The following is a 27,624-nucleotide window of genomic DNA, read 5'->3' on the forward strand; positions in this document are numbered from 1 at the left end:
CAACTGATGCCCAGCCAGTCCCTGAGCAGCAGCCGTCCGCTGCCCTGTCCAACTCCCTCCAGTTCTACTGTTCAGCATGACACCACACAGTACGGGACATCCCTTTGACCAGTCTGGGCCAGCTGTCCTGGCTCTGTCCCCTCCCAGCCTCCTCGGTAGCACAGCAGCATGAAAAGCTGAAAAGTCCTTGACTCAATATAAGAACTGCTCTGCAACCACTAAAACATCGGTGTGTAATCACCATTATTGCTCTCCTAAATCCAAAACACAGCAGCATGCCAGCTACTACGCAGAAAATTAACTCTATCTCAACCAAAACCAGGATAGCCGCAGTTCCACTTTTACCTACACGTGGCTTCACATGAGGCAAAAGTTTATATACTAGTGCTCTACATACTAATACTTTAATCAGAGTTACTTTAGAAGGCAAATATACCTGGCTGAAAGTTGCACAAGAAAGGCAAACCTCACTTCCACCACACCCTCCTCCTCTACCCCACACCCTTCTGTCACTCTATCTCCTGACTTAATAGTATCTCTAACCTTTCAATTTCTGTGTTGCAGCTGAGCAAAAAAATACAGCTTATTTTTCTGAGATCAAATAATGGCACAGTTCACGATCTTTTAATACTGTAAAGAGTTAGTATTATTCCCCCCAGAACTGCAAGGTAAACTAAACTGGAGAACTGATCCATGTTAAAACAAACAAGCTTCTTCCTTCTTGTCAGGTCAGTTTTAACTCAAGTTAATTCTTGATCTTCGTGTCAAGTTTTACGCTATGAATACAGAACCACTTCCTTCTCTGGCAGCGAAAGCTGAATGTATCTATAACCTATGTAGATGAGAACATTATATTTAAATAGTTTTGGTGTCTTCAATTCATTTTACACCCTTAGAACTCGTCTGCCCAGTTGGGTTTTGTTTTAAATACCACTTAAGAGCTGCTACCTACCAGCCTGTTATCTAATGCTTATAAACACAGGTCTTTACTTGACTACCCACCTGTTTTGTTGATTTTTTAGTTCCATTAAATATCTTCCAAGCAAGACCGTTACCACCACTGGCAATATGTCGGCCAACATCAAACTCCCTGGTCACAGGATTTCCCATGACAGCGCTGGTGACATCCGCCGTTACCTTCGTAACGGTACTCTTCAGTTTATTCAGCATGGACTCCATGGTCTCTACCAAGGTAGTATCCTAAAAGGACAGGAAAAAAAAAGGCATCAGTCTCTCAGACATTCTATTAATATAAAAGAAATGTTGAAAATTATAATATTAAAGGACATCTAACCAAGGATCCAATAGGATATAGGAGTAACCCCCCAAAAAAAGAATACTGAAATAGAATTTCCAGGGCTCTGCAGTCAGACATATTCATACTGCGCAAACATATTTGTGAGCACACACATGAGGACTGTACGTCTTTGTTCCCCCTCCTCAAAAACTTTTGAATCTGTTGATCATTCTTCGTTAGATCTACCAAAGCAATTGAGGACTGAAACACACAACCATTTCTTGAAAACGAATGACTGAATAAAGCAGAGAACCTAGAAACTGCTCCCATGAAAGGAAAGGTTCACACCTTATGCATCAATATCAATCAAGCGGGAAAACCAAGTCCGAATGAAACCAGGCTCCATTAATTCCAGCGCTTATGGAACTACACATTTTCTGCAAGGAAAGACTGCTTAAAATCCCAGATCAGCAAGTGAAAAGATTTGTACTATACAAAAGACAATTATAAAATATGTTCTTTCCTACATTGAGCCTGCCAAAATGCAAACTCAAGATTTAGAATTTTACTCATCAGAATTGCTGACATTATTTGTCTGACCTGAGTATTCATGAGCTGATCAGCTCCTGATGGAGTAGGGAACAACAAACTGCCTTTTTATGCAGCAAAATTGTACGTGCAAGTTTATTTATATCACCTTGCAAATTTAAGAGCTAACTGTGGCTGCTTATCGTTTAGTTCACCTTCCCCTCTACTGTGCACTTTCATGGTTTCCTTAGTTGTCATAATTAGTTCCAAAAATCTGATTTGTCTATTCCATGAGACAAAAGTTTGAAGAATATATCCCATTTATACAACTGTCTCTCTGATAGCAGATACACAAGAAAGAATGGAGACATGAAAGAAATAGTGAAAGAGAGACACAGACATTCATCTTTATCGGTGTGTGCAAAGATGAATAGAGAAGGCAAAGAAATGATTTCCTGGAATCAGTATTATGTGGTATATTCAAATGCAACATCTAAGGATATTTCTTCATCCAACTTTTCAAATAAGAATACTAATGCCTTCAGCCTATAGGAGAATAAACCTAAAACAGTACATCAGCAAATACGTTGAGATCTGTAGAAATACTATTTTCACTTACAGCCTTATTTTTCATATACTCAGTTAATTGGTACAATTGGTACATAATTTGTGCAAAACTACCTTGAAAAATAGCAGAGGTCACTACTGTTCAAATGGAAGAGACTAGATTCAGTTGTGATAAAGAAGTTCTCCAAGTCATACTAACGAGGACAAAAGAAGCAGAAGGCACTAACAAGCAATCCAGGGAGCAGTGAGACTAATCAGCCCCGATGCCCATCAGATCTGATGTGAAGTGCCTATCTGCAGCAAATTAAACCTTTACCCCTCTGCTCAGGTATTATAAGGCATTGTTCTGGTCTACACAGATTATCTGGTGTCTGATCAGCCAGCGTTTTCCACATTCATGACATAGATGGGAGTTTGTTTCCTCTCCACAGTTCCTTACTCTCACAAAACCCGTAGCTATTTATCTTTGGCAACTGCGTATGTCAGTCAAACTTGACTGAAATGACTGCACTAAAGTTATTCAGACATACACACCTTCTCCCCCTGGTACTACAGAGCTGATTCCATACAAATTCAAGGCAAATAATCTGGCTAGTACTAAATTGGACAGACAGACTTGTTTACTAAAAGAGGTAATAAAAACACTAAACAATTTTTCTTAAAAGAATTGTCTGAGTAACTGAAGAATTCGCTCAGCGTAGATGTATGGCATGGTGCTAACCTAGTTCTACGCAAATGCTAGCCCTGTGCTGGAAGCAACACAGGATGTTGCCGTGTCCTGACTACCACAGCAGTTATATCCCACCCTCAGTAACCTTCCACAGCGAAACACGCAATTACACTACCGTTGTGACTCCAGAGACACTTCTCCAATGTCCACGTCAGCTGAGTAACACTACTTTGTGCCTCTAAAGGGAGAGCCAGACTAGAAGATTTAAGAAAACATATTATAAAAAATAAAAGTATCAGCTTTAAAATTGGAAAAAGTTATGGCTTCATCAGGACCACTCAGGAGCAGAACCAGATTATGAAGCACTTTGGGATGAAGTAGGTCTTAATTATGGGGATGAGGAGCTGAGCCTGAATACAGTGAGATAATCTTAAGAGTAATTATGTGCTTGCTTGGTATTTACTAACTCCCTTGTTGAGAACACTGCTGAAAATAAACTATGGAATCACAGAATTCCTTTAGTAAATAATTGTATTATTTGCGATACTTTATTATAATATATCAATTTTACCTTATCAATTCTGCTACGGAAAAACACGTGCAATTCTTAAGCGTGCAGCCCAAGACCAAACAGCTTTGGACACTGTCCAAGATCCCTCTATAAAGGAACTTCTCTTTAACCTGCTAAGTTGTTAGAAACAAGGATCATGGAGTATTCTAATTAGGAGCAATAGGTATCTCTAGGTTTTATTCTGCAGGAAAAAACTCTATATACTAAAGGACTACAAAAACAATCCTAATGAGTTTAAGATAATCACTAATCTAATTTGTTTTTAAGTTTTGTGCTATTTGTGTTCAGTTTTGTTCACTCCCAGCCAACAAATCTGTAGTATCAACACAACATAATCTTATGTTGGAATTCTCAAATCCAGAGAAAGACTTCACAAAAATAGTTGCAGTGATGGGATGAAGAAAATGTATGTGTGTGCATGCTCAAATTAGTTGGATAAACTCAAAAAACAACTTCTCTATATATACAGACAGTGGAAAAATGTAGTACTAATTGTATGAGAACCGCCTTGTGCTGCGGGTGACAGACTAACTGCAGTGAGAAGCCTGGAAAAGCCGCGAGGTGAGAATGCTAACAGCATTCCAGTGTCTGAAGGGTTAGGGTTTAAAAAGCAATCCTGGCAGGCCCTGTCCAACAGGCTTGACGGTATGCAAACTACTGATTAATTCAGCTAAGGGAAAACTCGTACTGAGAAACTTACTTCTCAATAAGCAGTCTGAGTTTTAAGTTTATGTCCATCTAACACCATCTATACATTTGTAGAAATCCTCATGTCAACATTTGGACTGTGTTCTACAAAAGAGTTTTTCTTTGGCTCTATAAAAAATGATTGTTGTTACCAACTTCAGTAAAAACTCAAATGTACATCAACAGGAACAGCGTACCTAGAAAATCCATACAAAAACAGTTTAAAAACTAAACTATTTGGGGTAATAACTAAAATACCAGAAAACATGATGATCCTAACTATATCTGAAACATGACATTTTAGATCTCAATTGTAGGAAGCCGTTTGATTGTTCACTTCTTTTAAGACTTAACTACTATTTATAGAAAAATTAACAACCACAGGACAATAAAGCAAGTCAGTTACCCAGAATGGAACTTCAAATTAAAGTTAAAAGGTAATAAATGATAAAAATACAAGATCTTATGAGTATTCGTGTCCAGACAAGCAACCCAGGACAGGCAATAACATTTAAGAACTTTGCCTTCCTCCTGTTTCAATTTGAAGGGTATTCTTAACGTTACTGATATCAAGCCAGTGAAAGCAAGAACCTGATCCCAATACAAAGTGTATGAAATCTAGAAACAATCCTAAGAAGACATCTGGTATACGGTATGAAGTCCCCTCACAACTGACAGTGGTGTCTCTGCTGGTATACATCAGCAAGAATACATCAGCACAGCAGCAATCTAACCACTCGGCAAGGGTAATCAGCAACAACCGCCCAGAAGTAAGAACTGAGACAAAACACTGAAAATGCTGAAGTAAAAGTGAATCCTAAATAAATGTCCCCCATCACTTTAATTCTCATTTAAATTAACTGCATGACTTAAAGCTATTAATTTATCCCTGAAGTAATTCACAGCTTCACCTGCTGTACTACAGGGGTGCACTCTGCACTCCCAGCAGCGCACGCAGTGCCAGACCTCTGATCCCACAAGAAGCTGGGATTCCCCATTGCGAAACAAGGCAGGTGCACGGCTACTTCAGGCCACGCAACCCAAACTACCAGCCCGCCAGCTGGACTTGTGCAATGATGTATTCACAGGAAAAAAAAAAAAAACAAAAAAAAAAAACAGGTGCTTGAACAACTGACTCTCAGAGAAAAAAAAGAAATAAATGCAAAAAAAAAGGAAAAGGAAAATAAAGGAAAAGGAAAATCGGGCTTAACCGAGTTCTGGCACTTGTTTTAACAATGACGCGAGGACCCAACACGATGATGTAATGTGCACGGTGCCGCTGCCTCCGAGCAAGTCACCTTCATGACTTTTTTTCCAGCATTTGGGGACTGAGCCGCAACCGAAACCTTGAAGACCCGCGGAGCGGGCCCCACGGGGCTCTGAGCGGGGCTCTCCCCGCCTGTCACCCGCTGCCAGCGGGCGATCCCTGCGCTGCGCAACCCGCGGGGCTGCCTCCCGCGGCCGGCCCCCCGCACGCAGCGCGCCCCGCTCCTTACCCACGGCGAGCCCGGAGCCGCCAGCGGCGCGCGGCGGGTCCCCGCCCGCCCCCAGCCGCCCCAGGGCCGCTCCCGGCCGGCAGCGACCGCGGCTCCAGGCCGGGCCCCTTCCCCTCCGCTCCGCAGCCCCGGCGGAGCCAGCGGCGCTAGGCCGCGGGCAGCCGCCGTGCCGCGGGGCCGGGCGGGCCCCTCACCCACCTCAGCGCGGGGGAAGCCGCTGGCGCGGGGCCCTGCTGCCGGGCCCGGCGGGCCGCCCGTCCCGCTGCCTCCGCCTCGGCCCCGTCCCGCTCCGGTTACTCCATAGCGACGGCGGCAGCGCCTCACTTCCGCCCCGGCGGGGCGGCGGCCGAGGGGGGCGGCGGGAAGTGAGGTGCTGCCGGCTTCCGCCGGGCCGCTCTGCCTGCACCGGGGGGCGGCAGCGACGGCCCCTGCCCGCCCGCCCGCCTGCCCAACCGCCGACCCCCGGCCCCGCCGCTAAGGACGGGGCAGGGCGCGGGGCTCCCCTCCCGCCCCTCGTTTCTGACGGTTCCACCCAAAATCACCTGGGGGGTGGGGATTCTGGCCGCACCCCCACCTCTGCTTGTAGGTTCTGTGTCATCAAACCCGTTCCCAGCATGAATCCGTATGTGAACAACCTCTATATGAAGATTTCAAAGTAACAGCATACTATGCTCCTTGGAGTGGTGTCCCATATTTTCTTACACAGAATAATACAAGTTATATTCAAGAGTTTGTAGAAGTTATTGTTCTGCACGAACATCTTAGTTGTCCCCTCTATGGCTAATAAACAGAAGCAGGAGGATACCTCTTCCACTTAGAGGAAAGCCACCAGGAGTTGCTAGTCCAAAGTATAAAAAACTGTATTTGTGAAGAAGGATCATCTCAGTAAACTGTTTAATTGGGACAGCTTGTTATCCAGATTTCTCATTCCCTGGAGTGCTGGGTTTAGTTCTCATCTGTATTGCTCTTATTCTGAGACCTCTGGGTAGTAACAGGAGCTTACCAAATTGGGAGCGAGATGGCTGTAACACCACATGCTCATCTGAAGAAGAAAAGAAGCACAAGCCAGCAATGAGGATATGTATGTATCTTAATGCTCTGAGTGATCCCGGGGGCTGGTGGTATGCACCTTTGTTTCCCCTGTTCATTTGGTCAACTCTGACTGTTCAACTAGATCGATTAGGTCATATAGATCATGAAAAACAATTTTCAGAAAATAATAGCATCTAGTTTTGCTTCAGTCCCCCTCACTGGAAGGAGACTTGTTAAAGTCCTCTGAAGGGCATGAAATCCACTGAAGCTTCTCCTTAACTCATGTCATCAACTGGCTAAGCCAGCCACCTTCATTTCAAGCTAGGTAAATAGCGCTTTAACATAAGGCAGACAAGAGAGGGAATATGGCCCTGCAGCTGGGAATAGGCCATTCCTGAGCCCATTTGAGTATCACCAGCCCAACTAAAGAATTCACCTACAGTCATGAGTCAAGATCAGTGTCAGCAGCTGCCCACCCATTATCCACCCTGAGTGAGTGCCTAACTGTCCTGACACCCAAGGCAGCCAGGTGTAGCAACATACACCAGCACAGCTCTCCTATCTGGCTATTGCTTGTCAACGTTGCTCTTTCCTGCCCCACGTGCACTGATGGCAAAGTAAAGGAGCTTCTTCTGATGCCACAGTTGCATTGTAGACAGAACTAGTAACTACAGGCTGGGGCATTTCTGTTTGTGTGGAATGCAGGTCTAGGACACAGATAGGATTAACCAAGCCACAGCTGCAAACTTGGTTCATCTCAGACTATATAAGCCTGGTAGAAATTCCAAAAGGTGAGAGGAAGGGGAAGAGGTTTGTTTGCTCTCCAAAACAAGAACCCACTAACCCAAAACCCCTTTTTAAGAAGGAAGTGTTCAGATTACTCTTGGGCAATTTTGAGTGAACTTTTAAGAAGTGTTTAATGTCCAGTCAGTTTCATAAAAATTCCCCCCCTCCCATTAATGTATCTTAATTTCTTCTTAATACGTGTGTTATACCAGTAAGAGCATTCACTATTTTTATCGCCTCATGCTATCAGTTTTTTGCAGTGAGAATAATAATGAAGCTATCAGTAAAAGATGAGAACGTAATGAAATGCAACACACACATTTCATAGTATTAGGTTTGTAAAACTTTATTTTTAACTCTGAAAATGAATTTTCCCCAATCCAGTTAAGTACAGGAAAGCTAAAACACAATCCTAACTGACAGAGAACAAGCCACAGTTCACAGTTCTGAGTAAAACACTGGAATAACAATATAAGCAACTATACTACTTATATATCAAATTTCTCTTCACAGATATTGTGCCCATGCTCTTCATAATCTTCTCTAGTTACTACCATGTCTTCAAAGTCATCGTTTTCAGAAATGAGCTTCCCACCTTCCCAAGAATAAGTAATAGGGCTGAAAAATGAATAAAACTATTGTTAATTTTATCCAAGTTCATTTAAAATATAAGTATGCAGTGATGATTTCCAGTAATTATTTAGCGATACCTAACAAAAAATATCTAAAATCAGAAGAGACTGTTTCAAGATAATTTTTTTGATTGCTAAATGAAACCATCCAGCACCAGACAAATTTTGAGACAGTTTCAAATTTTACCACTGCTAAGTGGCTTCCTTTTTTATAAAATATTAAGTACCTTTTGTGGGAAAGGAAGTAGAGATTTCTTTGTATTTACTTTGTACAGGTAACAATTCCTTAATATTTAAAAATACTCTTTAATAATACTTTAAAAGGTAAATTTTTTTTGTACTATCAAAGACTACTTGTTTTGGCTCAAATGTAAATTCACTTGGTGTAAAGATGTTATCCCTTCCAAATCCATAAAGTGGCTACAATACTAATGACATGACAGCATTCCTGTGCTGAAAATTCTTTCAAGTAAAGGACTAAACTCTAATTGTGCATACTTATGTATCCAATTCTCTTGATGAAACTATAGTCTTACTGATCGATTTGTAATAGGACTGTTCCTGGAAACACCTACTTGTGTGCTTAACTTTATTAGGCAAAGTAACAGACAAGCAGGCAGTCTGTAATACATTGTTTGTCAGAAAACACACCAGATTAAAACATCCTTCTTGTACAATGTTGGTTCACTTAAATTAAGGGGATGAATTTAAATATTAATTATCCTTTTATCAGCAAAAGAAATCCTACTTTATATTTTTTTCTGCTAGAAGAAAATGCTTATTCTGTACAGTTTAGGACTTACTTTTCAGGAAGAACAACAGAAACATCATAGTCAGTTGGAGTGAGGCATCGAACTTCAGAATAGACCCGATCTCTGAAGCCCGGAAAAAGGGTGTTTCCTCCAGTCAGAACTATATTCTTGAAGAAATGAGGTTGCATTTCTTTAAAATTAAAAAGAAATAATAATATCTGTAATTAGAGACTAAAGATTTATTTAGAAATTGAAGTTTATTCCCAAATTTGTTATGAATTCAAAATGGAGTAAGAAATACTCAAAGTAGTGATCATATAGTGATCACATCAGTTAAATAGTTTTAATGCAAAACAGGAAAGTGATCAGTCTGTTCATTAATTATCAAAGCCAAAGTCTAAAAAATCACATTTTAATTGTCTGTTAGATTGCATGCCTACCAACACATTTCCCTTTCAAAAGGGATTTTATTTTGTACTTAAAAAAAAATATATACATATATCATTTCATAGCCTCAACACCTCCGTACTTATGTGTTCTCACAAAACCTATGGAAGTCTTCTTTGTAGTAACATTAATGTTACTACTACTTTAGTGTATATAATCTGTAACATGAAAGCATTAATACTACTCCTGAAAAACACAGTAGGCAGAAAGGTTTTAGACTTTGATGCTTGAATGACTGGACTGGCTTTGGCCAGTTTGAGTTTTCTTTCAGTGAAGAAATATTCTAAAACATAAAACTAATTTCAGGTATATTCTATCATTGAAGACATGTAAGTCACATTAGTAAATGATGTTGGGAAGAGTTCAGTATGCAGTGATTAACTGAAACAGAAATAGAAGCCAATCTATGTACCGCCACAAAGCTCTGTTTGCATAACACGGCATCTTGCAGACAATAATCCGTCCTAGGGCATGTGACACATACCAGAAGACAGAACAGTTCACATCTTAATAATTGGCATATTGAGAGTATTAGCATCCAAAGAGTCTTAAGAAGCTAAAAGAAACAAACAACGAGAACAAATTTCAGAACACTTGAAGTTATACCTTCGGGTAAATTCTGAATAGAATCAACAATAGCTTCAGGAATTCCCATCTCTTGAATACCAATATCTGAAGGATGGAAGAGTATTTCTGGAACTGCAAATCTTTCATTTGTTAGACGAAGTATTTGTTCACCAGTCTTGTATTTTCCACTTAACACCATCTCCTCCCTTGGCTAAATTAAAGATAAGGATAGTAACCACAGTTTAGGAAAAGAAATTATATCCTGGAGTCTTTAGCTAATCTTTTTCATATACTGCAGTGGAAGGCCAAATATTCTACATTAAGTTATACTACCTACGAAGTCTTTTAAGAATAATACAAACTGTGGTATTAAATTTGAGTCTATCAACTTATCAGCTGCAGTTTTGCCAATGCAAAATACAGTGAATATACGCAGGAGTGACACTTAAGATACAGGGACTGCTTTTGAAACTCTGGCCAACTCAGTAAATAAGGTAACACTGTTAAATTTTCATTCCTATGAAGATTTTCCAGGCTGTTCTACTAAACAGCTCTGAACTTTCTACATACTAGGGCATTTAGATGAAATTCAGAGACTTACTAAAACAAAGCAAAGCAAACTTCCTTCAACAAATAATAAAAAAAAAGGCACAATACAATAACGTTACATGATAATTGAGAGTAGGGTGTGTGACAGCACTACTATAGAAAGCTGCAAGTTTTAAATAATAGAACATAAAGTCCTATGCCAGAAATGTAGCATTTCATTTTCATGCCAACTTCCTAAGGAAATGAGTGATCCGCTGTCTACTTTCCCTCTCATCTGAGATGCAAATTAGAGGAAAACTTTAGGTAACTGGTCAGAATCCGTTTTTTCCACAAAGCTCACAGGATTCTCAGAAGGAAGGTAAAACCTACCTCCAGAAGAAGGAGGTAGCAAAAAAACAAGTCAGCACATGGAATTACTTCTTAGCTACAGTGGTTGCAACCAAATTAACACAAACGCAGCGACTAAATACACGTGTTATTAGGTTTGCACTGACAGCAATCTGAAATCTGAGGATAGTCAAGTGCATTTGGCTTTGTGATTACATTTAGATGTATACTACAAGTTAGTATCATTGTATGTGTGAATTGCTATATACAAACAAGCTTCAGGAAGAACGAAAGCTAAATAAATGCTTCATTCTGAGCAGTTAGTGTGTGTGGAATCATCCTACGAAACAACAATATACCGTTTGACAAAGTCAACAAAAATAGATGACGGATTTTGTCATTTTCCTACCAGAATATGGAAGGAAGAGACGGAGCCTATGCCATCATTCATTATTCAAACAATACACAATATTTCTAAAAGCATCTGAGCTACTTCACGGATTTGCCACTGAAAATTAATACAACTTGTGATACTCGGGCATTTTGAAACTTTAGCCAGTTAATGCATAGCACAGAAAGAAGTTACAATGCAGCACTAGAAAAAAAAGTCTATTTGACCATCAGGAGTGTATCTGTGCAGGGGAAAACAGTCCAAAAATACTTAAAATATTACCTTACAAAATCCTTTTTTGATTGTGCTGAAGTCTGGCAAAACATAATCTACCATTACAGTATTTTCCTCTCCTTTCAATCTAAAAGAGAAGAATGCAAAACCCAACAAAATAAAGAACAAGTTCTACATCCCAACGATTTTTTACTGACTGGACTTCTCTTGCCTTAACTGGAAAAAATTCTAAATTACAGGATATATTTTTTTTCTGTACAAATACATTATTCAGAAGTACCAACTTTTACATTTAATAGCATTGTATCCATACTTGGCAATCTCCATGTCCTTGTAAAAGTCTTGAGACACATAACACACATCTTCTTTTACTTGGTTAATTACATGCGTTTCATCCATAACATGCAGTTGCCTGTGCAAAACAAACAAACAAACAAAAACAAAACAAAGAAGTTTGAGAATAATTATAATTCTTAGTATTACCTGTTCAAGTTTTGCATTGGAGATAGGTTACCATAATTTCAAATCACAGAAATGTACTAGTATCTAAAGCTTGCATTCAATTTACAAAAGCATAACTGACATACCAGAACTTAGTATTTTATTACATTGCAACTTAATAAACACAAATATCTACCTGCGTTTGCCCTGTCTTAAGAAGAATAGCTGTAACTCTGCAATTAGTTTTAATAGCAAAGGTATTACACCTTTGCTATCTCTTTACCTAGGTAAAGTCTTAAACTAAAAGAACAATAAAATGTCAACTCTATTGAATTTTATTTGTGGTGTAGATAGAATCAAAATGTAGCACTTATTTGACAGCTGACTTATGAACTACTGAAACATCTGAGAAAACATATAAGAACCTGTATAACTGTGCACATGCACACACCCTCAGCAACTTCAAAAGCCCTGGCACTGGGATGAATTAGGCTGTTGGTTTTTAATTATTTTTTTGATGGCCTAAGCTCAAGACGACAGCAGATTATAATAGACAAAAATCCCCTTTAAACAGCATTTAACCTAAAATTCATATAACCAGAAAGAATATCCCCATAAACTTCCCGCACATTTTATATCAAGTCTCAAAATGATGGTCAGTAATTAATCCCTTACTTTACCTGTAAGATATTATCTCCTTCAGATGGTTGGTTAAGAGTTTTCCTCCAACATTAATCCTACATAAAAAAAGTAACACAAGGAATTCTGTAATTATTAACTTCAGGCATAACAAACAATTCTCCTAAAAAATTAATAATAGTGTTTACCTGATAATTGCCTCTTTCTTCTTTTTACTTCTGCAATATGGTACAATATGTGTAAAAGAGTATCCACTATCCACAATGATACAACATAGCTCAGATGGATTATCCCGGAAATACCTGTGTGCACTAAGAGCTCCAGCTGAAAAACAGAAAATTTCATTCAAACTTTACATGAATATACACTTTTAGAATTCGCATTGATATGAAAGTGCTTTAAATTTTAAATGTCTTTTTCAGACTTCTAAGAACTCAATACAGAACACTATAGCCAACAAGTGAACTAATTTTGACAGTGGATAAAATTAAGTATTGTATATCCTCTCCCCCTTTATTCTTTTTCATGGATTCCAGTGCACGTTCTGTTCCCTCTCCTGTGGTCTAAACAGATTGATCACACCACAATTTATCAAAACAATCTAAAGGGATATCTATTTTTCAAAAGGGTTGAGATGTTATTTTACCATTTCCTGTGATCCCTGTAAGGTAATGCATTTCTCGACCACAATGCTGCATTTTATTTGAAATACAAAGCAAAATTAAAAATTACCACCACCCCCAAAAGAGGAATGCTGTCAAAGTCTCCACACAAATCTTTGGTAGACTTCCTCAAATGATATCTTATTTCAAAATATATTAATTATCTCTGCCATCTTTTTCTCTTCCCAGATTTGCTTTAATTATATGCAAGACACTCTTAAAAAAGTAGTATAAAAGTAAAGGTTCAATTTCCATAAAGATTTTTAATCGAGTCTGAGTACATGTATTAGTGTATTATTCAAGAACCAGGAAAGAAATTAAGTGATTTGTATGTGTATGCATTTAAACATAGTTGGAATTTTAACCTTGAAAATAATAAGTGAAATAGAAGGGGATATACTCACCATTTACTCTAAGAACTGCTTGAAACTGATATTCTTCAAATAGGATTTCATTCATGGATTCTTGTATTGAACTGAAGTTAAAATAAGGTTCAGTGATAATAATGTTGGTATCTACAAAATCCACCTATGAAAAATACACAAAGATTGTCCTTAAACAAAAATTAAAAAATAATCCACTATGACATTTTGCAGCAATTGAAGACTGTGTAAATTTGAAGACATGATTATCACTTGCCATATCTGTTAGCAGAAGCTAGGCTTATAAACTTTTACTTTTTTTTTTCCCTTTGTGAAGACTTTATGAGCAGTGATACAATTAAATGTATTCATGGTTTAAAACATAATAAAAGGGAGCACCTCCTTATATACTCTGCTCCTGTTACCATCCTTAGATATTGTAATGTAACATTTTAAAGAGATACCCATAAAGAACACTACAATACTCATAAAAGATACTTTACACCAATTGTATCAACTACAGCAAGATTTCTTTTCAACAGCTCAGCATTTGCATCAAGAAATCATGTATCTATTAACCAAAGACAAAGTCCAGCACAAAGCAGAAACAACAAAACTCCCAGTGACCTCTTACAAGGCCAGCGAAAGATCCTGGACTTTCTGTGTTTGCTAATGCCTCGAATTCCATTAGAGAAAACTTCACAGTTATTTTCACCATAACTAGATACAGCCCCAAACATATTACCAGCTGTATCTCCCTCTGTAGGTTTTACTCATGAAAAAACAAACAAACAAACAAAAACTGTCAAGGAATGGAATCTAGTTCCAAAATGTAAATGAAAGCTAAATACCAAAAGCCAGAACTGTGTATTTTTAAGTATGAAGATTAAGATATTTAAGGTACTCTTTCATTCTGTATCCTACATATTAACAAAACAAAACAAAAACTTTCAGAGTAAGTAACAATACACCATATTTAAAAAAAAAATACAAGAGAAGCCTTATTATACATCTTGGGCTACATCCAGTTGGTGTGACAAACAAGAAAATTGCATTTCATATATTTATATTTTATAAATTCAGTTTATTCATTGGCAATAAATGGTTAGCCAAAAATACAGCTACTTAATGCCTGTCTTTTGGCCTACTGACTTAGTTCATCACTATCTTAAATGAAGAGTTTCTTAATCTCTAAACCACATTGTATCTGTCTATAATGATGTTTTTGTTTTTTTATTTTACAAACTTGAACTCTTAATTATATTGATGTGAATTTAAGATTGACATATGTAAATTGACCTCAGTATGGATACACACAAAACTGGAAAGTTAAATGCTTTTGAAATTCCTATACCAGAGCTCAAAGTCATAATTTTCATCAGTTTACAATAAATCCTTGTGATTTCTAATGGAAGTCACTTACAAAGAGAATAGTAAGCTCAGCAGTTTTATTTAATATTTGATGTACTTATGTTAAATCCACTTGTCAAGGCTTAACCTACACAAATTGATTATTTAAAAAAAAAAAAAAGAGAAAGAAAGAAAGAGGCTCTTACTTGATACATTTCTTTTCCAAAAAGATAATCCCAAACTTGTCTCTGGACATCCCAATTAACCAGGTAACCCTGTGGGAATTTTGAAAAAAAAAAAACAAAAAACACTACTATTTAGAAAATAAAAATATACTTCACTTTTTAAACAATTACTAGAGATCGAAAAATGTCAAAATTGATGATCTGGCAGTATAAAGAAATCCGAGAGTAAAAGTGTCTAAATTGTCACAATTCTATGCCAAGAGTAAAGGTAACAAGAAATAAACAATGTTACAAATATCCTCCACCTAAATCAAAGAATCACAGAATGGTTTGGGCTGGAAGGGACCTTAAAGCCCATCTAGTCCAACCCCCTACTACGGGCAGGGACACCTCCCACCAAACCACATTGCCCAAAGCCCCATCCAGCCTGGCCTTGAAGACCTCCAGGGATGGGGAAGCTGTGTCGACAGGTACTGTCTTTAGAGGAGGACATACATGATTTGACATTGATCAATCATTAAATCATCCTACTTCATTCATACCACTACATACTCTATACATTCATATATACAGCATACTCTTATATAAAAACCATATTCACGTGTTTATCAGTTTTTAACAGTATGCAGACATAAAAAAGGCAGTCTAACATTTGACAAAGAGATTCTCCATAGTAACAACTGTCCAACTAGCATATAAATTTAAATCACATACGTACAGGTTCCAAATAGTTATATATATTATACATTTATGTTATATACTTGACAGATGCAGCGTATGGGGGCAGCACCAGGTGGAAACAAGACTACACGCAGATTTTGAATTCCAGCTAAGGAACTTGAGGTGTGACACACAGATAAGGCTGCCAGAAGCTGTGCAAGAAGAAGAGCAAGGTAACTCGTTCCCTGCACACACTTACTGCGTTTGGCAGCAGCGCTGTGACACTGCCCGCTGCCCAGCGTGCCTCTTGTACGTCACGACACCAAAACCTGCCGTGGGCGCACACGGCACAAGAAGTATGCCAGGAAGCACCTGCTGCTGCCCGGCAGCGCCGCTCGGCTCAGGCTCTGCCCCGTTACCTTCTGAAAGGGGAGGATGTAGAAGAGGCCCGAGGGGTCCTTGATCTCATCCAGCTGATTCGCCGTGAAGGTTTTCAAGCGCGCCGTCTTCGACCTGAACTGGCAGTTGGGGATAACGCTGCGAGAGACGGGCACAGCTCCATGACACACGTCTTAACCGGCCTCCTCCCGTCACATCCCCGGGCCGCGGGTCGCCTGGAGCCCACTCGGGGCCGGGGGCTACCGGGGGGCGAGCTCGGCCCTGGCCCCCCTCAGCCCCCCCCCCCCCCCCAACCCAGCGCTGAAGGAGAGGGGCGGGGCCTCCCCCCACGGCCCGCGGGGGCGGGGCCTCGCGGCGGCGAGTGCGCAGGCGCAGTACCGGCGGTGGGCGGGGGAGGGAGGGGCCCAGTTCGGCGCGGCTCGCCCCGCCCCGCCCCTCACCTGACGTGCGCGTGGCTGTAGCCGATCTTGGCGGTGTAGGCGCCGTTATCCAGCACCAGCGTGGCCATGCTCCCCACGGCGCCACGGCCGCCGCCGTCCCAGTATTGATCCGCCACCGCCGTGGGTCTCTGTGGTTACCATAGAGCGGAGGGGCAGCGCGCGCGCGTTGCCTGTCGGGACGCAGCCGTGCCGCCGGGACCGCCCCACGCCGAGAGCCCGCCTCCGGCGCCGGAAGCTGTCGCCGGGGGAAGTGACGGGTGTGGGGCCCGGTGCGGCTGCGTCACGGCACCGCCCCCTAGCGGGGAGGACTGGAGGGTGTGGGGAGCTGGGGGCGGCCTCTTCTCGCGGATAGCCAGCGATAGGGCTGGAGGGAACGGCCTCAAGTTGCCCTAGGGAAGGGTCAGGTTGGAAATGAGGAGACATTTCTTCTCAGAACGAGCGGTCAGGCCTTGGGACGGGTTGCCCAGGGAGGTGGTGGGGTCACCGTCCCTGGGGGTGTTCGAGGAAAGGTTGGGCCTGGTGCTTAGGGACATGGTTTAGTGGGTGACATTGGTGGGAAGGGGGTGGCCGGACCAGATGATCTTGGAGGTCTTTTCCAACCTTAATGATTCCATAATTTTGCTTTATCCTTTACATACCATCACAGCGCCTGCTGTCATTCAATAAAATAGGTAACGCAGCACTTTGTACCTCCACGTAACTCCGCCAGAAACATAAACCATAAGGATAACTGCTACTCCGTGTGATTCTTGTTCATCCTAACAAACATCAGACGTCTTTCCATGAGCCACCATGTGCAGCGGAACATACCAGTTTTTAGACCAATCTCTGCTTGTCAGATCTTAAGAACAGCATCATTAATCCCTGCACTAGCAGATCCGTTCTTTGGCTCTTGAGGTGAGGTCACAGGAATTACCAGAGGTCTGTTTCTCCAGGTCAGGAGTTCCAGGATTCTGTTAGAGGACACTGTGAAGTGTTGTTTTCCTTCTTTGTCCGTTGACAGGTACCATAACAGTAAATTTTGGTTTTGTAATTAAAACTCCAAGCCCAAAACACACAAAACACAATGCTTTAGGTATTTACAGATTTACAATGAAGCACACAACATTATTCGTAAAATCATGTAAACGTTACTTCACCCTTTATTAACGATATAAAGTTCTCAGAGTAAGAGACAAATTCATTATAGCTGTTGCTAACTTTTGTCTTATGAAATTAAATGAGAAAGCCAGAATTTAATTAATTCCTTTTCCTCTTCTAGATACCAGCTCCAGCTCTATTAGATTATCATTCGTTATCATGTAATAACTTGTATTGAATTCAGTTAGCTGTTCTTTTTTTTTCTTCTGTTTTAGATCTCATAAAATAAATACCAGACCCTTAACAGTTCACTTACGTTTATGTATATAAGTATTTTAAATCACTAGGAACTAAAGATTATTATTATTTTTTTTTACTATCGTTGCTAACAGGGGACAGGTTGCATACGTGTTTATTGTGTTTGCTTACACACTCACCCAGATATTTGCATGGCACTTCTGATAAAACTTCTTTGTTGTTAATGGAGTACCTAACAAAGTCAGTGCCATAGCAAGGATACAAAAATATGACCTTCAAAGTCACTTTTACACAGCAGCAAACTTTGTACATTGATATTTGTATATTGTATATTACAATAGTTTAGAATTCATATTTTGTGATGGTTTTCAACTTAGAGCAATGGTCCATCAGACTACTCAAGCTTTGCATGTCTGGAATTGTTTGGTTTTTTTTTTCCATTATCCCTACAAAGCCATGCTGAATTTCTCATGCAGCAAGTATAAAACAAAGTACACACTGAAAGCAAATCAGAACTTCTTAGGTCACACTTTATTTGTTCTTTTTCCACATCCTCTACTGCCTCATTTAATGGAAAAAATAATAACATTTTTGTTAATTCTTCTGTTTTCTTCATGTTTCTGAAGTTACTTTGATTCTAGTTATGTATTTTTTCCCTGTCTGTATTCCATTCCAGTTTACACAGTGAAGGAATCCACACGACCACATGAAAAGTTGGACTCCATCTGCACACCCCCTGCAAAGCACAGAAATGCTGATTTGCTGTGCTCTGTTGGAATACATGGCCTCAGAATGGTCAAACAGTGCCAACTGTGATTTTGCAGGTTGTTTAAAGCATCCAGAAGTCATCCCTGAGGAATGCGTTATTGCATTCTTTGATCCTGACGCCAGAAGTGCATCCTGGACTTGGCACCCATAAACTGAACACAGTGCGCCTTTCTTTGCCTAGCTGATGGTGAAAGATGAGCAGCCTGATGGGAAATGCTGTACGGCCTTGGGTTCTAGGGTCTTCTATTGAAGGGAGGGAATTCACAGATAGGCTGTAGAAACTATCTGTGGTAAATATGAGCCAAAGATCTTCTTTGAGATCATTTTACTATCCCGGACACACCCATTAGTGGGGTTCTTTGTTGGTGTCATGAGGGCCAACTGCTCTTTGAAGGAGGAAAGCCAGGAGCTGAGGCAGATTCTGCAGCCACGAGGGCAGGGCCTTCCCAGCCCAGGCCTGTCCCACCACCCCTAGCCAGGGAGCAGGGCAGGCAGGGCAGGGCTGTGGGGGTTAGCCCAGAGCCCAGGTCATCAGGCAGGTTTCTGGTGATGAAGCAGGCCTGAGGCCAAGCACAGAAGTCAATTCTCAGGTCAGTTCTCAGGAGCAGATCTGGTGGGGTCAGCCAGGGACAGACACAGCCCAAGGTTCATCAGGCAGGTCTGTTGTGACCAGGCAGATCTAAGGTCAAGAAGGAAAATCAATGGGTCAGGTTCCAGATCAGCAGGACCCATAGCAATACATGCACAGATCTGCCACTACAGCCTCCCCTTCTTTTCTTCTCCTGTGACTGTTGTTTCTTGTTGTATGGGGGTTCAACATGATAAATCAAGAGCAAAGAGCCTTTCTTGCTATATGAAGAAATCCTACACAGCAATGTTAAGGGCAAAGTAGTCAGGAAGGCTAAACCACTCTTTCCTGCTTGTGGTTGTATTAAGGTGACAGCTGATGAGTCTCTCACAAGGTTCTTCATAAATAATTGCTTTCCTCCATTCAGAGCAGATCTTTGGGATGTTGTTTTAAGCATCATCTTCACATAGCGGTGGTCTAATTAGTACGAGCATTTTACCAGAAATTCATCTGCTTGAAAACATGGGACTGTGATTTGAAGAATCAGACCACAGTCTAATTAATATAGTCTGGGGATATCCTGATAGTAATTTGTGTCAGGATCTAAAAAACACCAGATATTCTGCTCCAAGCAAGAGGGGTTGATCTATGCATTTTCCTCCATTCGATGTGCTCCAGGAAACTGGGGAGAAAGTGAAGTCATGACTCAGATCAGCCCTGCCAGGTAGGAATATTTCTGTTTTCAGTTTCCTTCAGCCTGTCCTCTGGACTTACCCTTTTCTACCAGACCTATGTGAGCAGAACACTTGAAAGAGAACACACAGCATGGGTCCTGCTTACCTTGTCCCCTATATTTTCTTCCTTGGTGGGAAACTGATCTATCACGATAAACAACATTTCTCCAAGAATTCCAAGATGTTGGGTATTTTTTTTCTAGCTGAAGAAAATAGAACTTAAAACATAAATAAAGGTGTTAGCAGCTCATTTCCACTTTATAAATCTCTTTAAAGAATATAATGAGGTCAGTATTACACACTGACTGATTTTTAAATGCCTGGAAAAATCAATTGAAAATGTTAATTTCCTGACCTATTTTTTCATCTGTTACTGCTTCATGTATCTGACTTGAAGGTCCTTGGGGTTTTGGTTCATTGCGTGTAAATTATTAATCTGTTATGTATATGAGAAGCAAAGAAAGTAGTGTCTGATGTCTTTCCTCTCCAGCTCTAGATTATATTCTAGAGCCAGCAAATGGCCTTCAGAAAGAGGTTACACCTGAAAAACATGTCCGTTTTAGCTATTTATTTTATTTTATTTTATTTTATTTTATTTTATTTTATTTTATTTTATTTTATTTTATTTTATTTTATTTCTGATTAAAAATATTATTTAGAGCACCTGGTTACCCACCACTGAAATTCTCAAGTTACATTTTCTAAAATGAGGGAGCCCCAGAGAAGATGGTTACTGGAACAAAACTATTACCGGTCATTTAATTTTTAACTTGCTTAGAAATTTTGCCACAGCATGAGATGCTATCCTCATAAAATTATCATAAGGCTTTATACTTGCCATGATTACCCTGAGAAATACAAGCACCTGGAGAAGAACCTGATTTTAAAAGTCTAGGGGTTTGAGTAAGTGCCAAGAAACCGAGTTTAGGGGAAATACGACGTATACATGCACATGAATTCATTCCCATAGCATTTTATGTCAGTAAGCGTTTCTTGCGTTGTCCCTTTTGGGCAGCGCGGAGCAGCAGTAGCCATCCTGGATCATGGCTGGGCTGGGAAGAGGCCCAGGAGCAGGGGCTGTTCCTGGACAACTTCCTATGGAAGAAGAGTTGACAGCGTCAAATTTATTGCTGCCGGGGTTGTTGATTTGCTTGGCACAGCATTTTGGACCGATTTTGGGGATTCCGGATGGAACAAATTTTAGGAATGTTTTTTGTAGCTGTAAATGAGCATTGCTTGTAAAGAGAGGTATAAAAAGGATAAATGTCTCACTTGGCTCATGAAACTGAACAAAGGAGCTAGACTAATGGAATTTATCTGGAAAACTAAGAGGAACTCCAGATTTTGCTTCCGTGAACGACCTCTTGGGTGGATCTGTCACAGCTCTGACACTTGGGGAGCACGCGATGTGCAGGTATTACGCCAGCTATTAGCGCACATAGGCAAATGAGCATTTCATCTGGAGGAATCTCTGCTGCCGCATATTAGAACCATTTGTGGTACACATTACACCTTTCAGCCGCCCTTCACGACAGATTTCTCACCCAGATACCGACCAGTGTCGGTGGCTTGGGGCTGGGGGCACGGGGGGGAGGCGGGAGGCAAGCTCCGCGGGGCAGCCGAGGGCACGGAGGGAGAGCGAAGACCAGACACCGGGACGGAGAGGGGGGACACCAGAAGCACCGCTCGGCCTCCCGAGGGGGTCGCCAGGCACCGGGGGGAGGCGGTGCCCCCCTCCCGCCCCGCCTCGGGCCCGCCTCTCCCCGTGCCGGGCGGCGGTGCCACCGCCCCCCGTCACTAGGCGATGGTGCAGCCAAGATGGCGGCGGGCGCCGAGTGAGGGGGAGCGGCGGCAGCGGCTGCGCGCCCCGCGGTCTGCCCGAGCAGCTCGGGCTGGGGCGGGCGGAGGGATGAGGCGCGGCCCCGGTGCCGGCCGGTCGTCGTGAGGGGCGCGGGCAGGCGGACGCCATGGCGGGCATCATCAAGAAGCAGATCCTGAAGCATCTCTCCAGGTCAGCGCCCTTGCCCGGGGTGGGCTGAGGCGTGCGGGGGGGATCGGCGGCGGGCGAGAGGCCCCGAGGCCCGGTCAGGCGTGGGGCGAAGAGGAGCCGGGCATCGTTTGGCCGGCGGAGGGGAGACCCGGAGCCGCCTCCCGGGGGCTTGGAGGGGGGCGAGGCGGCTCGCCAGGGCTCGTCCCGCCGTGACAGCCGTGGGCACGGCCACTAGCCCCTCGCCCGGCGGCGGAGGGGGGACACCGAGCGAGTCCCCGCCCGCCGCACCGTGCCCGGGGGGGGCGCTGAGGGACGACCCCCGGCGGCCGCGGGGGGCGCCCGGGGAGCGGGGAGGAGCCGGGGGGCGCACGGGTGCGGGGTCCCTGCGGATCCTGCGGCCGCCCCCGAGCTGTGGGAGCGCCAGGTGGGGCCGGGCGGCCAAGGCGGCTGGCGGCGGCGCTGCCGGAGGGATGAGCCAACTTGGGCGGCTTGTGGGGAACTTAACTGCACCCGGCGTGGGCAGCAGGAGGAAAAATTGCCACACTGGAACGTTTTGGGGGCTGTCAGGGTCCTGTGCGGGAAGGTCGTGGAAACTATGCAAACACACAAACTGCACAACAATTCCCAAAAGCCACAGCTAAATTTCTTCCGTTTGTAAAGAAAGGCAAAAGCCTAGTAGGTACCTCATCTGTCACGATACTGCAGCACTGTTGTTCTTCAGGATTTACTTTTATAAATTCAGTATTGCTTGAAAAGTTGGCCCCATACTACTTTTTTTTTTCTTTAACATTTCATTCTGTTTTTTTTTTTTTTTTTTATGGTTTTTCAAAGGTGTTTATCTTACTGTTAATTAACAGAGAAAACCAAATAAAATGCCAGATTGCCGTTTGACAATTGTGCCAACGGTGCACAGGGAAGGCACAATTCCCATTCCCAACCCGTCGCTGTCCGTCCCTTAAAGATGATGTATCAAACAACAGTGAAGTAATTTTTCTCCTCCGCCCTGTCTGTGAGCTTTTGTAGCTGGGAATGCTGATGCAGAAGTCTTGGTTTCGCAAGACGGTAACTGAGCACTGCGAGAATGGGAATGCTGGACGAAGATGTCATCTGCCTTGAGCGAGCCTGCTCGTCAGCAGTGTGCAGGAAATCACTGAGCTTAATTCACTGATACGGTTCACTTCCTATAGCACCATTTAGCAAGCTGTATCAGAAGGGAAGTGAACTGGTCTCGATGCTACAGGTTAAAGTAAAACACGTGTCTAGTAACTGAGCACGAGTAACGTGAGCTGGCTCTTGTCTGGTTTGTGAAATAAATAGCTTTCGAAAAGCAGCGTTAAGTACTTTTTGATGTTGATAAATCTGTATGTTTTCTTGTGGGATGTGATGAAGCTTATTCAACAAGACTACCTTAATTGATTGGTGCAAGTTTTGGCATTTTTGAAAAGCTTATGGGATATGTCTAACGATCTGAGGTTTGCAGTTTAAAGCTGAGGCTCAGGATCATTGAGGCTACACCAACATTAATATAGTGAAATACAGACCTTATTATTAAGGCCCTTATTATGGGTGTTCTTAAGCACATGATCAGATAATCTTTTCTCCCTGCAGAACTGGTACTTCAGTGATTGCAGAACTTGGTTACACCAGAGAACAAATTCAGGTGGCTCTTTGAATTTCAAGGATTTTTTTTTCCCCCCAACAAAAGTCACAACATTGTTCTTTATTTCAGGTTTTCCTTTCTTATTAGATTTTATAAGACTGGGGTTAACGTAGGCTTCACACATTGTTTTGTGTCAGTCTGGAGCCAAAGGCATAAGGAAGTTCCTGTAATAGAGAGGGTGCCAAAAGACACTTTCACTTCAGATTCTATTACTATATTGGTTCCTGTTCTGCAATTCTCATAGTTCCTCAAAACTGATGCCTTTTTGTCATCTTCACCAAGGGAAGTATTACTGTCTGGATTGAAACGTACTGGAAAAAGTCCACGTATAATAAAGGAAAAGTTGAAGGAATTATCCAGTTATCTTGATTTATTTTCATCTTTGTTTCCTCTCTTTGTATTCCATTTTTGGTGATTAGATTTCTCTTTGAACAAAGCCAAATGTGATTTGTACTTCACAGAACAAATAGAAGACATAATCTTTTACCTTCAGTTACAGTTCTCTGTGCTTTCCTTTTTTCTTTTTTGGTCACAAATCAGAGAATGGTTGAGGTTGGCAGGGCCCTCTGGCTGGCATATTGTCCAGGCCTTCCTCCCCGAATCCCACCCCCCCGGATATTGATTTAGCAATATTTTCTATAGAGATTGCTGCAATATCTGTCACCACATCCATTAGCAAATTTCAGCTTTCTTACAGCCATCTGGATATTGCGTATGCAAAATTAAAAGCGTAATTTGTGTCATTCAGTTATTGTAGCTTCCATTAATTCAGTTTTATGGTGCTTTTAGATGGACTGATGGACACTGGGGGTGTGAAGCAGCCTTACGCTATATTTGTTATCTAGGGGAAACTCTTGTAGATACGGATCTTTAAGGTCTGAAAAGAAGGAGAAGAGGGAGATCCAAACTGGATTCTGAAAACGTTTTGATATCTAAATGGCTTTTTAGATTGTAAAATATTTTTTTTTAATACTGTATTGCAGCTTAGAAACAAATCTGCAGCTTTGTAACAAATCTGAACCTTCTTTCAGGGTCTGCTGGTGGGTTTTCAGTTTTCTTACAGTCTTTTAGAAATTTCTTGAAGTATTAGCTCAGTCCACTCCCTTCAATGCGCATTGCTTTTCTCCAAGGCTGCAGAAGAAAATGTGGAGAAGGAAGGAAGAGGGAACACAGTTACATTTTTCTGTTATTTGGATTATATGGTGCTTGATACAGCATTTGAAACTAAGCATGGTTTACTAAGCTGAAGAGATGAGTTTGTTGTTTGAAAGCTAGATACCTTGAATTTTTGTCAGCTGCTTATTGTAGTAGGATCATTTTTTCTGGCGAACATGCATGGTGGAGTACCTTTGTTTCATAACATTATCTGCCCTACAATGAATCAAGTATATCTGAATAATGGCGATACCCTTCACAAAGGTGGAAATGAAACATGGTGGCTAGGAGTTTGGTATCGCTTACTCGTCTTGTCAGGCTTTTTCTCTGAATGAAATGAACTGAAACACACATTGAATCTTAACGTGTGCTATTATGTCTTTTCATGGGCGAGAGATTTCTTGCTGAAGAGCAGCTTTTCTTGCAAGATTTTCTGTGGACTGCTTTGCTGTGATAAGCAGATACCTTCCAGTTTTGCATCTTTTTCCTTTGTTAGACTTTGTGGACGAGTGTTTAAAGCAGTGGTTTTAAAGATTGCCAGCAGGACTCTAGATTTCACTATGCATGATCCCAATAGTGTGCCTGTTGTACTACCTGTAGTTAGAAAGGTGTCATCATCACTATCAGGGTTTGACTCTTGAGTTGTTCAGATCCAAAATACTGTCAGGGATCAGGAGTTGCTGACACAGGCTTGTATAAGACTTTTTTTTTTTGTCTTTTAATATAATTGACTAAAATTTCCTTTCTAGCTAACCTGTGGTCTAACAGGGAGCCCTCTATGTGTCTTCAAGATCCATGCCTTTTTATAAAAAAAGTTTTATTTAAGTGTAAGTGTGAGAAGCATGAAGGAAAGCTTCCAAACTTGCCTCTGCATTAATTCATCCCCACTGACTGTGATATTCTTCATCTTAATTGCATATTAACTCTGAAGTTTACCAATGATAGCGCATACTTCAACTTGAAAAAGAAAATCACATTTTTTGTTTTAGTCTTACGTATTTGCTATTTTTACACATGTGCACACACTGAAAAATCTTAAGTGGCTTAAAAATGTTTGGTGTGGCAGAAATCCAGGTCACTTTCTGTTCATGCCAGTTTCTGTGGTTCTGGGTGAACTTGCTTTTGCTCACCTGCAGCAGTAGATGCAAAAACACTAAGATTTCAGTAGAAGAAAATCGCAGTATGTTTCACGATAACATTATCCATCACGTAGTTGGAAAATCATCCTAAAATGCCTAGGAAGATTAATTCTACAAAGAGTAACGTAAGGATTGCACGGATCCAAGGGATCGGTTGATCCTGCTGTGAGCAGCGGTATCACATCACCTGGTACAGCGTCACCGATATCAGTCCCGGCTAATATTTGACCAGTGCGTCACTCTGCTCGGTACCTGTGAGATACACCTCTTTGGCGGGGCACGTTGCCACCCCAAGAGATTGGGGTTATTTCTCTTCGAACTTGCTAGTGTAGCAGGGTTACATACTTGGCCAGAAAGGACAATTTTCTTCTTGTAATTACCTGTAGTTGTTTGGATGACCTTTGAAACTTCCAACTTCGACTAGTAGCATAAGAAGCAAGGGGCGTTTGCTTCTTTTCACCCTACTGAATATCCTACTTCTGTCTTACTGCAGTTTTGTGAAAGTTACCCCATTTTTTAGCCAGCCAAAGAACACAAAGCTTGTACTTTCCCTAGAATAAGCGTAAAACAGGTTCTTTCTCTGCTTACACTGAAGTATTTACAGGATGTTTTCTACATGACTGACTTTATTGGCTTATGTGGTATATGGAAGGACTTCAAAGCACAATGTAAGTGGGTGGAACAATCTACATTGTTCTGAATAAGTCTATATTTAATCTGAATGCGTACAGAAAGTGTTATCTGTTTATTACAAACATCATGCTGCTGAACCTAGTGAAAGAATTGAGTCTGAAAAAAAATGGAACAGGCAGTAAAGCAAAACTGCTTGGGGTGGCAGAAGAAAACAGAGGAAGATACAAAAAGTATTGAATTTCAAACATAAAGGAACTGAAAAAATACAGCACAATGTAAAATTTCATTATGATTCTAAGTGGAGACTTCATGCCAACGATTTTGCCTGTGTGAATGTGTTGGTAGTATTCTGATAAGCATAAAAGAATCAATGAATGTGTTTTTTTTCAATCAGAAAAAAAAACCCTTTTCACTTCTATTTTTATTAGTAGTTTCACAATTGTATTGCATTTTAAGCTTTTGTAGCAGAATGTCATCTAAAAAGCCAAACTGAAATTGCTGTGGTGCTTTGTTTGAATTTAAAAAGTTTATTTTGGAGATAAACGGGCAATAATCTATTTGCTGGTAGAGTTCTTAATCAGTACATTTGTTAATATTAAGATATAAATTATTAAATCTTGTGTGTCCCCATTCATAAAAATCTCTTGAGACTTCAGGAGCATTTGGGTTAATGAAATAAACTCACTGAATTTTATTTCTAACTTTCAGTTTGTTTTATATCATTTTTGCAAAGGTATTATAAATCTGGATGCTGATTTTGCAGACTTTTGTACCATTAAAGTTCTGCTGAAGTTTTGTTTGTCAGACCAGTCTTGTGTATACATATTAAAAATTAATGCATTTACAGAATCGCCATGAATTAATCAGTAGCATTTTAGTTGCATAGTATGTGATCATTTCCTTTGAAGCAATTCTCACAATAGGTTGACAGGGAAATAAGTTTCCAGAATTAAAATGATGTAGAAGATTACTTCATGTACAAGCAGCTGATACACGAGTGCAAAGCATTCTTAGGGAGAAGGGTATTT

The 27,624-nt window shown here is 41.2% G+C and overlaps 3 protein-coding genes across 4 annotated transcripts in view; 1 reads left to right on the forward strand and 2 right to left on the reverse strand.

Annotated features, from left to right (window-relative positions):
- Positions 1-6,240, reverse strand: part of SCYL2 (SCY1 like pseudokinase 2) — a 38,083-nt gene extending 31,843 nt beyond the window's left edge. Inside the window, exons 1-2 of the mRNA XM_083820762.1 lie at positions 5,955-6,240; positions 1,003-1,200 (exon numbers count right to left, since the gene is read on the reverse strand). Of these exons, the coding sequence (XP_083676888.1) occupies positions 1,003-1,179 (177 nt within the window). The 5' untranslated portion in view covers positions 1,180-1,200; positions 5,955-6,240. The remainder of the gene's footprint in view (positions 1-1,002; positions 1,201-5,954) is intronic.
- Positions 6,241-7,899: 1,659 nt separating this feature from the next.
- Positions 7,900-16,859, reverse strand: ACTR6 (actin related protein 6). The gene is made up of 11 exons (XM_083820763.1): positions 16,612-16,859; positions 16,192-16,309; positions 15,134-15,202; positions 13,620-13,743; positions 12,742-12,877; positions 12,595-12,651; positions 11,787-11,885; positions 11,522-11,600; positions 10,012-10,183; positions 9,010-9,148; positions 7,900-8,192 (listed from the first exon to the last, which is right to left on the reverse strand). The coding sequence occupies exons 1-11, from the start codon at positions 16,677-16,679 to the stop codon at positions 8,063-8,065; spliced, it is 1,191 nt and encodes a 396-aa protein (XP_083676889.1). The 5' UTR covers positions 16,680-16,859; the 3' UTR covers positions 7,900-8,062.
- A 4,884-nt stretch (positions 16,860-21,743) lies between these two features.
- Positions 21,744-27,624, forward strand: part of BLTP3B (bridge-like lipid transfer protein family member 3B) — a 57,555-nt gene continuing 51,674 nt past the window's right edge. Inside the window, exon 1 of one of the 2 annotated variants that reach the window (XR_014578296.1) lies at positions 21,744-22,030. Coding sequence is in view for 1 of the 2 variants with exons in the window: in XM_083820759.1 (XP_083676885.1) it covers positions 21,987-22,030 (44 nt within the window). In the remaining variant the exon portion in view is untranslated. The remainder of the gene's footprint in view (positions 22,031-27,624) is intronic. The other variant, XM_083820759.1, reaches the window with a different exon arrangement.

Source organism: Anser anser (assembly GCF_964211835.1).
Source record: "Anser anser genome assembly, chromosome: 1".
Taxonomy (NCBI): Eukaryota; Metazoa; Chordata; class Aves; order Anseriformes; family Anatidae; genus Anser; species Anser anser.

Bases quoted from the DNA above. Each gene is read 5' to 3' on its own strand.
- ACTR6 (XM_083820763.1), bottom strand. From the start codon at position 16,679: ATGGCCACGCTGGTGCTGGATAACGGCGCCTACACCGCCAAGATCGGC. The intron at 12,878-13,619 runs GTGAGTATATCC...TCTGTTTTTCAG, and splicing joins AGCAGTTCTTAGAGTAAATG to CTGGAGCTCTTAGTGCACAC. The intron at 9,149-10,011 runs GTATAACTTCAA...TTAATTTTAAAG, and splicing joins TATTCAGAATTTACCCGAAG to AAATGCAACCTCATTTCTTC.